Source organism: Lepisosteus oculatus, chromosome 6, assembly GCF_040954835.1.
Source record: "Lepisosteus oculatus isolate fLepOcu1 chromosome 6, fLepOcu1.hap2, whole genome shotgun sequence".
NCBI lineage: Eukaryota > Metazoa > Chordata > Actinopteri > Semionotiformes > Lepisosteidae > Lepisosteus > Lepisosteus oculatus.
In genome coordinates, this window is record NC_090701.1 from 50,168,060 (window position 1) to 50,180,346 (window position 12,287).

General features: G+C 47.4%; 1 protein-coding gene across 4 annotated transcripts in view; it reads left to right on the forward strand.

Moving 5' to 3' along the window:
- Nucleotides 1-12,287, forward strand: part of chd7 (chromodomain helicase DNA binding protein 7) — a 79,659-nt gene that overhangs the window by 11,768 nt on the left and 55,604 nt on the right. For all 4 annotated transcript variants that reach the window (XM_015353643.2, XM_015353642.2, XM_015353639.2 and 1 more), the window contains exon 2: nucleotides 7,502-9,526. In XM_015353643.2, the coding sequence (XP_015209129.2) occupies nucleotides 7,694-9,526 (1,833 nt within the window). In that variant the 5' untranslated portion in view covers nucleotides 7,502-7,693. The remainder of the gene's footprint in view (nucleotides 1-7,501; nucleotides 9,527-12,287) is intronic.

Here is a 12,287-nt window from a genome sequence, read left to right on the forward strand (position 1 = left end):
AAGAAATGTACCTTGTTTTTATGCAAGATTTACTAAAAGCATTATTTTGCGAAAAGATCCTGATATTGCCGAATGGTTGCATTATCAGATTTTAGCCTTTTTCTCACAACAGGGTATGAAAGACGGGCTTTGACGTTTAAAATGAACATTAAGCTTTTGTGAACTTGGGAAGGTTCACAGTGTTCTTTAAGCATAAAACAGAAACATAGATATGTGGCAAACAGGGTATGTGGAACATTAGCTCAGCTCTTCTTTTGGGGTTGTTCTTTTGAATTACCAGTCTGTTTACAAAGTGCAAGAAGCCCAAAATCTAAATCAGGAAAGAATAAGACCTACAAGAACTTTTAATCTCGATTTTTCCTGTCCTAGCCAAGCCACAGTAGACGGGTGATTTTCTTGATGGATGACATCAAAGGTACACATAAAAGAAAAAATTGCTTCATCAATACTGTATATATTGGAAATGATCTGAACTGCCAGTGGATGCCACTGCATGGCTGCCAGCCATCCACGTTAGTCTTGCCGATGGGTTGAACTTAAACGCCCCCTTTACCTCGTTTCATAAGAGTGATCTCAAGGAAAAATCTCTTGAGCCATCTTGATTTTGAAGAGAAACTGAAAAATGTGTTTAAAGAGGTCAAATAACTATGGCCTTGTTGGACCATTAATCAGTGTGTGTGTGGCCCATTCTGGACCCAGATCCTCCAAAATTCCCAGTTACTGTCCTATTTGCTTAGAACTTCTTCATACTGAACTGTTCACTTGGATCTTATCCTGTACAGTAGATTCAGTAAAAGTACATTTACATAATGCCTGCAGTTTGAGTTTTTGTTATTGCCTTGGGGTGCTTTTAATACACTTTTCAGAAACACCCCTTGCTAGTTAGGATTGAATTTCAGCCGTCCAGTGTTTTGCCAGTGACTAATCCGATTGGACGCTGCTGTTCATCTGTAAACTTACAGCTGCCATTTTTATTTTGTTATCTCGAAATGTGCTTTCAGTTGAAGTGAAGCATGGTGAGGTCCCCCTCCCCCCACCTCCTCCTCTAGCCCTGGATAGCAGGAGGGCTGCAGTGGCCTGTTGTGCTGCAAAATGAGCAGGCTTTCCCCCTCCCTCCCTTCTTCACAAACAATACAGCAGTGATGGAGAAGGAACACTGAATGCAAAGATATGATAGCCCTTGCATTGTGCGTACAGATGGGTTCTATGTGCAGATCTTGCAGAAGAAGAGCAGAGAACTGAACACTGAGTACCTGGAGGCAGTGGGCATTGGTGGGTACCTGGACTGCTTATCGATTAAGACCAGTTGAGGGGTGTGACGTCCTCTGCGTTGGTTCTGACTCTTATCCTGGTTGCTTAATGTGACAAATTGTCAATCGCCTGTTTAAGCCGTTATCAGATTTTGATTGAGAAGTACCTGTAAAACCTGTTGGATTCCAACCCTTGAAGAATGGTGTCGCCAGACCCAGCTCTATGTTCTTTTCAGAATGTAGTTTAAAGATTGCATTCAGAAATGGGGTGCAACATTTTTGTGAAGCGTGCCCTAAAATATCCATGGGCTTTCAAAGTTTTACGATGGTCTGTTAACAGGTTGCTTGATAACCTTGGCTGAAGAAGGTAAAAGCTGTCTGCTGTAAGTTGTGATGAATGGCAAAGGGACTATAGCAGTGGTCGGCTTGAGCAATCGCTGAGCAGGTTTCTTCGTTTAGAACATGGTGTTTTCAGCTCTTCTGTTAATATTTACTTTTTAATGCTTGTTGAATTATTCAGTGATATATTGTCAGGGGGATGTCTCCCTGCCCATGCTACACTCCGTCTGTGGAGGTTTGTTACTTGCTGGTTTATTCCTGCTTGGCTACATCTGCTTGTTGTCCAAACATTTGGATTTGTAACTGGAGTAACTGTTGTTAAGCTAAGGACAGGATATGGCAGTGGTGAATTATATTTGCTTCTGCCATTTTGTTTTTAAGGCCAGTTGTAAATGTGCAGTTAATCGGTGCTTTACTGTGCACTTTGTATTCTTCGGTCTTGCCAGCTTCCTGCAGGAGTGAACCCTTCTTTTTTCCGAGCCGCCATGCATAAACTGTTGGGCTGCAAGATGAGACTTGGGCTGTTTAAAACCGTTTCCACAGTGGAAGTGGATACGTTGTGTGCCCCAGCCTGCTCATGCTCTCCAGATGAGGGAACGACAGTGCTGCTCTGGCCAGGCTGCTGCAGGTTCCCGGGCCACTGCGTGTGGCAGCGACGGCAGCAGCTCTAGGACACAGTGTCATTGATGGCTTGTCCTTCCAGCCCTGCTGCTCTGGAGCTTTCCGTCAGCTGCGTTTTTTCAAATGGAAAAAAAAACGAGAATAGGACGAGGCTGGTCAAAGCAATTTTGTATATTTGGGGGAAATTTTGATCACCCAAAACAATGTGCGAGCAGCAGCTCTTTGTGGTGTTTTTCTCCATGCAGGAAACTAGTGTATAAATGAGGCAGCCATGCATAAAACAGCCCAAGCCCTGTGCAAACCCTGCAGCTCCAGCGCTGTGACCTCTGCCCTTTGGTATCCTGTGACACTCAGCCTGTCTTTGTGCTCAAGTTTATTCATGATGGATAAGTTGCCCCCAATCACATATGCTGCGCTCGCAAAGAGGAACAGATAAATTATTTTCAGCTGCAGTCCAGAGCCTTGGAAGAAAAAAAAAAAGGAATGCTAGTGGTGTGCATAAGAAGAGCCTGTTTGAAGAGGGGCCCCTCCGTGGGATAGTGTGGGCAGGATGCGATCCTGTATAGCCGGCTAGCAGAATAAAATGCTGATGGGTTATGGACATGTCCCCTTTTGTCGTTTCTTAAATCTCCTTTTAAATGCGAGGAGTTGCCAGATTGGTTAATCAGTGACGACCGCAGCTAGCGCATAAGAAAAAAAAAGCCCACTGGTGTTAATGAGAGTAATCAGTTGTGCTTGGTGTTTTTTCAGCGTCTCAGCATGTTGCCATTTGGGCCCCACCTCTTGGATCCTCCAGTGGTTTAGTCTGCTTTGTAGAGAATGTAATTGCCAGGAGATCACTTGATGGTTGATAGGAATAAAATAACCTCCCTCCTTCCTTCTCTCCCTTCCCCCTCCTTCTGCTCTGCCATCTCCCTCCCCATCTCTCCATTATTTCCCTACTAGTTTGTCCTCAGCCGTGCCGTGTGTTCACCCAGTCACTAGCCTGGTAGCACAAAGCAGTTATTGTTAGTACGTGTGTAGAGAATGCTTGCTTTGTGGGACAGTTCTGAGTGAAATGGAAAGAACCTCACTGTATAAGGCTCAACTCCCCAAACGTGTGTATTAAAGCCTGGTTTGTAGGCTCCTGTTGCTAACAAGGCTGTGGCATTGCTTTCCATCTGGATCTGATAGCAGTTCAGGGCCTTGGAAGACGGATAAATAGCAGGTGACCTGAAATGTCATATGTCGTCTTTTTGTTGTTGATTACGCCCATCAGCCTTGTAGATAGAGGTGAGGGTTACAGTTAACAGAACATTGTGTTCAGAATAGTATGAGACTTGTTTGTGGATCGGGAGTGATCTTAAGAGTGCACCTGTTTCGTAGTTCAGCATTTTTATTAAAAAATAAAGCTGGTGCTCACTGGTGCTGTGTAGGAGTCTCTGAAAAGAAGATAACATTCAGGGCTGTTCTGTCTTGTTTACAGTATACTCCTGCTTTGCTGTAAATAGTGTATAAAGAGTACATGAGGTGATGAAAAGAGGACTGGGAGGATTTGTACCGATCAGCATTGATCGCCCCATTTTTGTAAACGGTTCATTTTGTACATCGAAGTAAAATGTTTCAACGTGAATTAAAAGTTTCAGTGAGATAGTACAGGATACCTTTATCTAGGCCTGGAACTGTGAAAGATGAACCACGTTCACACTGGCTCTCGAGTATATTACGTAAAGAGACTGATTGAGACTCCTGCTTTCATTTGGGGAAAGTCATTATTGCGGATCTCAAAATAAAGCAGCTTTAGTATTGCGTTTAAAATACTACTCTCTGTTCTAAATGGTGCTGTTTTCTGTGCTTGTTGTTTTCCAAATTTTGTGTAAAGCAGCGGTGTATCTTGGGCAGGCCTGATGAGCTGTGCTTCGTAAGTGGTGAGGATCCCATAGTAAAGAGGCTGAATGGGTGGCTGCTGTAGTACACTTTCATACTGAAGGCATGATAGTGTTTTTTGGTTATTACAGTAAGTGCTATTTTTTGTACTGGTTAAATCTTCATTCTCCCCACCTTCTATTCAAAGCAGAGGGAAACTGAATGCAGTCTCCTGCTCTTTTTATAAACATTTCTCAATTTTTCCAGTGCTTCACATTTTTCAGAATTCAGCTTTTGTGTTTTTAATGAGTGCACTCTCAAATTTCCAGCAACTATCCTGCACTAAGCTATAGCCAGGAGACTCTATAAAAGGTATTGAAAGGCTTGGAGAGACAACATTAATGCACCCAAGTGTATGGTACAGATGATGCATTTAGTATTCAGATTACATAGGGAGTAAAAATGGTTCATCTCCAGTGGCTCCATAACACTCCCTTAGCTCAGATAGAGAATAATGGACTGGGGGTCTGCTGGTCTGATGCTTTTTGATAATTTGTCTTAAATAATTTCAGTTACCTGATTTGTATAACCGAGTCCATTTGTTCTTGACGCTTCTATTGATTTTGTATGTTTGCTGTTTCAGGATTGTTTTAATTCTTGTTGGAAAGGCAAAGGGAAGGTTGCCTCCCCTCTCAGTCTCGTTAGTTGCCTTCAGGAAATGCTTCCTATTTACATTTTGGTTATTTCCTTGGGTATTTCCTGAAAAAAACTCCTCAGCTAAATGGAAGGTTGGAGTGTTTTTTTTTTTACATCTGCTTCTTTGTTCTCCGGTATTTAAGTAATAAGCAACATAAGTACTTATTTGACATGTTTTAGTCTCTGGGTGTGCCCTAACGAATATCTGAGCTTGAAATTGTTACTTGTATAGTCTCATTTTTGTGTTGTAAAGTTCTTGTTTTTATAAAGTTTCGCGCTGATTTGCTCCTCTTTCACATGCTGTATTCAAGGAGCACAACACGACTGGTACATGTTGCTCTTTAAAACTTTGGTAAGAAATGCAGCGTGCACTCTCCTATTTTAGACCTGTGATTTTGGTGGTTGTGCTCCGGCGGGGAGTGCTTAACTGAGCAGACAGGAGGAGTATGTAATTATTTTGGTGCGATTGGGTAAGCATTTCAGCGAGGGCTGCTGTGCTCTCCTCTCACATCAGCCGTTGGGCCATGTGGAGGCCAGTAATGGCTCTGGCACCACAGCAACGGCACTGCAGTAGTAAATGGTTTTCCTGCTGTTTTGCTTTGTGTGGCTGGTAACGTATCAGAAGAGCAGTGTTCCAGAGACTCCAGCTGGAGTAGGCTTGCACTTAGTCACACGAGGAGCCCGCAACGACGTCACTCACTAATCAGTCTGCCTCAGGGCGAGGGATGAACCCACTGACTGAACTTCCTCTCATTGACACCAAGAAATTCTGGCATAGATTTCAAGTGCAGTGGGCATGGAGCCACATCTGTCACTTTGAGCAGGAATTAGGCAAACGGCTGGGTGCAAACTTAGATGCAGGAGCTGTTTTAAGGAATCTAAGTCGAATGCTCTAGCTCTTGTCCCCCTTTTCTTCTCGGATGTTGAGTGTTTTAAGTCATGTGGAATATTATGTTATCCATCATTTAAAATTAGATCTGTAATCAGTGAATCCGATCTGATTTATGGCAGAGAACAGAAATGTAAGAAACCTCCTGTTTCCGGCTTGTTAAGCGCCTGTGATCTGCTGAACGCAGGGGCCCTGCCACATTGAGGTTGTCCACCTGTAATTGAAAGTGTTGCCAATTAGGACCAAATTGCTTCCTTTCTTGGTTGCTCTCTGACGTGGATATCTTCAGCAGATGTATCCAGGGCTCAGTTGGAGTTGGTTTTGTAACGGGTGTTTTCACTTGATCTGGGGAAGGATTTTATTTGTAGGTTTTCTGATTTTTCTTGCCAGTCAGCAAAACTTATTGACCTTTTGGTTAGTTTGCATTAAATACTTTCCTAAAGAAATTAGGTTTGGGTTTCTAGTTTTCGTATTGACCTTTTTGCTTTGATGTTTGATAAAATTATCAGTCTGATTGTTGCCACACATCATTCTCCTGCTTTTAAAGTAGCATCCGTCTTCAGGACACAGGTTCTCTAACAGTTTATCCCAGATTTATACACGCAAACATTCTCAGGTAAAGTCTGTTGAGTACAGGGGCTGCTCTGCTCAGAAGTGTGACGTGCGGGTCACTTTGAATAGTGCAGAGTCCTAAATATAATTTTCACTAAACAAGCAACATGGGCAGAACTTCCTCCCTTCGTTTGTAACCTTTCTTACATTTGTGTGTATCTTTTCATTTTTTTTAAATGATCAAGCGTTAGACACTTTCAGATTTGTTACCAGATGACCTGTAGTTGTGGTGGAACTTCTTTTAAAAAAATCAGTTTTCTATAAACATCCAGGTACTCTTTGTTTTTTGGTACTCTCATCTTCTCTAAATTTTCAAAATATCTACGAAAATGAAGTGTAAATTATGAAAGACAGCTAATTTTGGCTGAAATGCACAGAAGTGAGCAGACCTGTGAAATGTCCGAAACACATTATCCCGTGGCTCAAGCTGATTTTTTCCTCTTGAAATGGGCCTTAGACATTAAAAAAAGCAGCAATTCCACAACTTGAGAGAGAGGCCGGCAGAGTTCTTGATTGAATTTATTTTAGCTGCTGTGTAAGGAGGCTTAAAAGAAAGAGGAAAGTGGGGGTGGGTGTAGTGTTGGTGGGGGAAGGGAAGGGGAATTCTCCTTGCACTTTGTTGTACTAGAAGTTGAAATGTGAGTGAAGTAAGGACACATTCTTCAGTCCCTGTTGGGAGCACAGGGGCAGCTCTGTTTCCTGCTGGACGCGCAGTGGTGGGGTCCACTCGGGTTTAGCTCACTTCATCTCGGCCCGAGATAATGCTGCTTGCTCATCTGATTACGCTGCTCAGGGGATGATGAGGTTAAGGACACACTGGTGGTAACTAAAGCATTTTCAGGGCTTTAGTTCAGCAGATGGGCTGCCTGCCTGTATTCATACATCTGCCTGCCTGGTGTGGCAGCTGCTGCTGCTGCCGCACTTTGGGTTCTTTTGTTCTTTTCCATCCAAGAATGAATTGCCAGGGATTGTAAAGAATGAATTAATTTGGGGTTGGTGCCTGCATGTGTTGTGAGTAACCTATTGTTTGAAAGCAAAGGAAAGGGAGGGGGGGGGGGGGTTGGTGAGGAAAGGATGGAAAAAAACAGTTGCGCGAAGTTATCTGCTAAAGATACCAAATATACATTCTTAAAGCTTGTTTGTTTCTTTAGTCCGAAAACTTCGGTTTTTGACTTGAATTTGCATTCCTGGCTCCATCTTGAGTTAATCCTAACATGCTTCCCCCCCCCCCTTGTTTTTCTTACCCTAGGTCCTGTAACCCGACTTTGCCTGACACTGCGTTGTCCAAAGGAATTAAGGAAATATGGAGTGACATGCAGGAGATTAGTTAAAGGATTAAAGGCTTTGAGGACATACACCTCAGTGGAGGCACAGATTCGCTCGCTTGGCGCAGAAGCTCGGCGGGGGGAAGCCGCCGCGGGCTGACGAGAGGGAAGGAAGGATGGCGGATCCAGGGATGATGAGCTTGTTCGGGGACGATGGGAATCTGTTCACTGAAGGGCTAGAAGGTCTGGGTGAGTGTGGCTACTCCGAGAGCCAGGTCAACCCCCTGGGGCAGCAGATGCCCATTGATCAGGGCTACGGGTCACTGCCTTCATCGCTCCACCACACCTCCCAGGCTGCGCCTGGCCAGGGCCAGCCCAAGCTCAGCCACTTCGACCATTTTGGCCAGTACGAGCAGCCGAAGATGCACTTGATTGAGCAGCAGGGGGGCCGGATGCTGGGCAGTGCACCCGGAAATGGCATGTCCTCCCCTCACTCGCAGTACCACAACCCTCCTCCGCCGGTCAGCCACGGGGGCGGAGGGCAGATAGGAGTGTATCCAGGCATGCAGGGAGAAAGGCATGGCCAGCCTTTTGTAGACAGTGGCTCCATGTGGGGGCCCAGGGCTGTGCAGGTCCCAGAACAGGTTCGAGCCCCCTTCCAGCAGCAGCAGCAGCAGCAGGCTCCGCCCCAGCAGTCTGGCCCCTCTGGCCCGCAAGGCCACGTTCAGCAGATGGGTCCCTACATGGCCCGGGGTGATTACACAATGCAGCAGCACAGCCAGACGCCCACCCCTCCCAGAATGAACCAGTTCTCCCAAGGCCCGCCGCAGGAAGGCAGCCGAGGACCACCAGCCAACCATTTCCTGGGACACATGGCCCCGCAGCAGAATCCCAATCTCGTGGGGCCTCCTATGCGCCACTCGGTGCAACCGCAGCAGCCCCAGCAGTTTCACCATCGCCCCCCGCCCGGGGCGATTCTCCCCGAATCCGTGGCCCACAGCCCCCGCTTCTCGCCCAGCCCCTCTCAGCAGCAGCAGCAACAGGCCGTAGCGGGGGGAAGGCCGCAGCAGAACTTGGGCTTCAGCTCGCGCAGCCAGCCGGTTCCTTCTCCTACTGTGAACAACTCAGGGCAGTATCCCCCATACTCTCCGTACAGCAACCTCAATCAGGGATTAGTAAACAATACAGGGATGAGTCCCAACATGAGCCTTACCAGCAGCAGTGCCCCTATGAACCAGGGGCCAGTGGTGCCACGTTATCCCAGCGCCGGTGTGGGCTACCCCCCGGGGGGGCCCCAGGGCCTCATGCACCAGCAGCCCATTCACGTCAACCAAATCAACTCCCAGCCTATGCATCCCTCTCAGCAGCAGCAGCCGGCGCCGCCGCCACAACCGGCACCGCCACAGCAGCCCCCGCCTCAGGGATCCTACGGGTCTCCCCCTCCCATGTCCCCGATGAAGGCCATGAGCAACCCAGCGGGCACGCCCCCCCCACAGCAGGTCCGGCCGGGCAGCGCGGGCATGGGCATGGAGGTAGGGGGTTACCCCAGCATGCCTCACCAGCCCGCCGGAGCGCTGGGTTTGTCTCAGAGGAACTTGGGTCCCAGAGGCTTGACGCAGCAGCAGCAGCAGCAGCCGCCGCCACCCCCCCAGCCCTACATGGGCCTGTCCCCCAGCCAGAGGGACTTGGCCGGATCACTACGTCCCCCGGGAGGCCTGGGGGGTGGTCACGCGGAGCCACAGGTGTTGCAGGACCAGCGGCTGCTGTCTGGACCTCCCCAGCAGCCCCCGCACCCCGGCCCGCAGCTGCCACCCCCGCTGCCTTTTCAGAAGCAGCAGCTGCAGGCCTGCTCCCCCATGCAGCAGCAGCAGCCCCCACAGCAGCAGCAGCAGCAGCCGCAAGCGCTTCTGTCTGTGCATCGTCAGAGCTCCCCGCCTCACCCTCACCACCAGCCGTGGGCACAGCAGCACCAGTCGCCGCCCACTCCCCAGAAAGTGCCTGTTCAACAGGTGAGTAGTGAGCGGAGGGTATATACAGAGGGCAATTCCCTTCCAGGGGGAAGAGGTGGGGATTATTGGGCGCGACATCTGACATATGACTGTGCTTTATTTCGGTTGCTGGTGTGCGGGGTGCACGTGTTGGTCTTCTAGCCATGAGCGTTTCCACTCGTGGGCTAACTGGGTCCGCTGTGCTGAATCGGATTTTTACAGCTGTCGGCGTGCTCTTTACACCCTGGTCTGGCATTCCCCCAGAAGTGGGCGCCACCAAACCAAAATCCTGACCTCCCTCCCCCCACCTTAAGGTTGAATGTCTGTAAGCATCTCTGTCTCTCTGTGCCTGTCTCTCCCTCCTCCTCCCTCTCCCTGCTCCCCTCCTCCCCCGTCCTCCTCTGAATGTTTGGCTAGCCTGTCTCGGAGGACTCATGTGCAAGTTAATGGTGTACAGCAGGATGTGTCCCTGTTGGGAAGGGCTTATGGGAGGGGGTGGGGGAATTAGGAACAGAAGCTCTCAATAGCCAAGCGTGTCACGTGCCTCCGATGCCATTAGCTTGTTTTGCACTCAAAGCTTCTTTCTTTGGTGACCCGTTCCATTCACACACAATAGCCCTTTCCATCACAGGATGCACATGCAGCACTTTATTTTAGAAACTATATATTTAATTTTGGCACCTTCAGTTTTCTGTCTGCTCATATTGCACGCACAGTAGTATAGACCCGATTTAATGGTGTCTGTCCTAATGACTAGGCTGTTTGGTTGGCATTTTGGATGTAATTAGTATTTGGTAAACACAGTGCATGTGACTAGATGGTGTGTATTCAGGCAAGCTGTGTGCCCTGCATTCTGTTTATACACACTCCTCTCTTTGACGCTTTATCAGGCACAGCCTTGACAGACCACCCTGTGATTTGTCTCGTTCAGAAAACGTCTGCCGACAACTTTTGACCATTTTTTAATCTTTTTTTTCCTGTGTGGGCTGCACATCAGATGCAAAGCATGTCTGTTCAATGATATAATTGTCACATCTGAAGCAGCTGTGTCTGGCACTGTGATAGTTATTAAAATGTTTGGCTGACATGTAATTCAGAAGTTGTTAATGCTACAAATATGAATGTGTAAAAGTGTAGGTAGCGTTTTAAAATGAATTAATCAGTCCAAGGTTTCCAAGTGCTTTGTGTGCTTCTCTCTGAAATTGTTGTAATTGCAAATCGAAGACAAATATGCAGATTAAGTTACATGTAAGCATCAACTTCCTGCAGAGCTTCGGTAATTGTTCAGAAAATGCTTTCTTGTAATTTGGATGTTTGTATTAAGTTTAAGTTAAGTTTCCGTAAAGAATGTTCTGCCTTTGAAATCTGTTTTTCCAGTGGGTATCTTCCTGTTGAGAAAACATTCACTAGAATGTGAAAGTAAATAAGGGGCCTCCTAAACTACAGGGGCCTTTCTAATGACTCAAATCTGAAGATCTCCTTTTTAGTTCTTTCCAGAATTCACAAGCACCGGGGTAGAGGTTCTCAAAAAACCTTGCCGTTTCCATGCGAGCAGGATCTCTGCCAATGAATTAAAACCTACGGTAGTTAAACACAAAAAATATTAATTGCATACTAGCCCCCATTTCATTTCTTCCGTGTTGAGCAAAAACATGAATTGCGTGTACTGCAGGCATAGGGGCAGCCTTTCTGTTCCTTTTGTGAGAGGGGTGCTACGCACCTGTGCTTATGGGGGTTTGGGCTGGTGTTTCGTGCGAGAGCCGGGAGTGCACCAGCCTGACCGCAGTCTGTCCCTGCGCGCGGCCGGGATGCAGACAACTGTTGTGGTCTGGAGAAGGAGCCGGAGCGTGAGAGCCTGCCTGAGAATCCCAGCTCAGCCACCCGCTAATTCTCCATTTCCATATGCTAGGTCAGGCGACAGCCTGGGCTGCACTTCAGCAAATTAAACTGGAGCAGGAGACGGCACTACTTTTCCATCTTATTAGCAGGATCATGCCGCCCTGCTAGTGCTGTCGCAGTAAAACAGCTTGTGGGAGTGGACTGCGATGGCCGCTGATTTGGGCACGATGAAATAGTTTCACGTTGTGCTATATATTGCAAGGAAAGCCGGAGCTGGGGTGGGAAATTAAGGTTTTCACTTTGTTTTTAATCTGTGCCTTCTTTATTTTTTTTCCTCTGGACATTGCTTATTGACCCCTGCGGATCCCTCGGGGAACTAGGGGTTACAACATTAGAGGAAGTTTGGGGAATAAAGCTTCTCTGTAGACTAACATGCTTTACGGATTTTGCTTTTAACGTACAATAAAAACGAGGCCCCTATTACTTCAGCTGCAGGGAACACTTGAATGGAGTGTACGCTTTTGGCCTTATTAGTGCGCGATATTGTATTTTGTCTCTGGACTGTTATAACCTCAGGGGACTGATTCAGACCCAGCGTCCCCTCCCTCCCCCTCTCCTTTTCTTCCCCCTCTGCAAAACAAAAGGGCTGTATGGTTTCTTGTAAAGAGGAGATTATGAGATAGGCACTTGAGCCTTTCTGCCCTTTGGCCAACAAGTGGCTTTGTTTGAAAAGATGGATTTGAGGTGGTACAAGTGGCATTGGGGAGGGACATTGTCCCAGTGATCCCTTCACCTCAGGTGTTGATTTGAGGGGGGCTTGGGGTGGTTGTTCTACTCATTGTCTTCCTCCTAGCTGTTGGCTGCTGCCTGTTCTTCACCGTTTGCATAAAACACCAGGCGCTGATGGCAAGCGCGCTCGTTCGGAGGTCCTGGCTGTCACCTG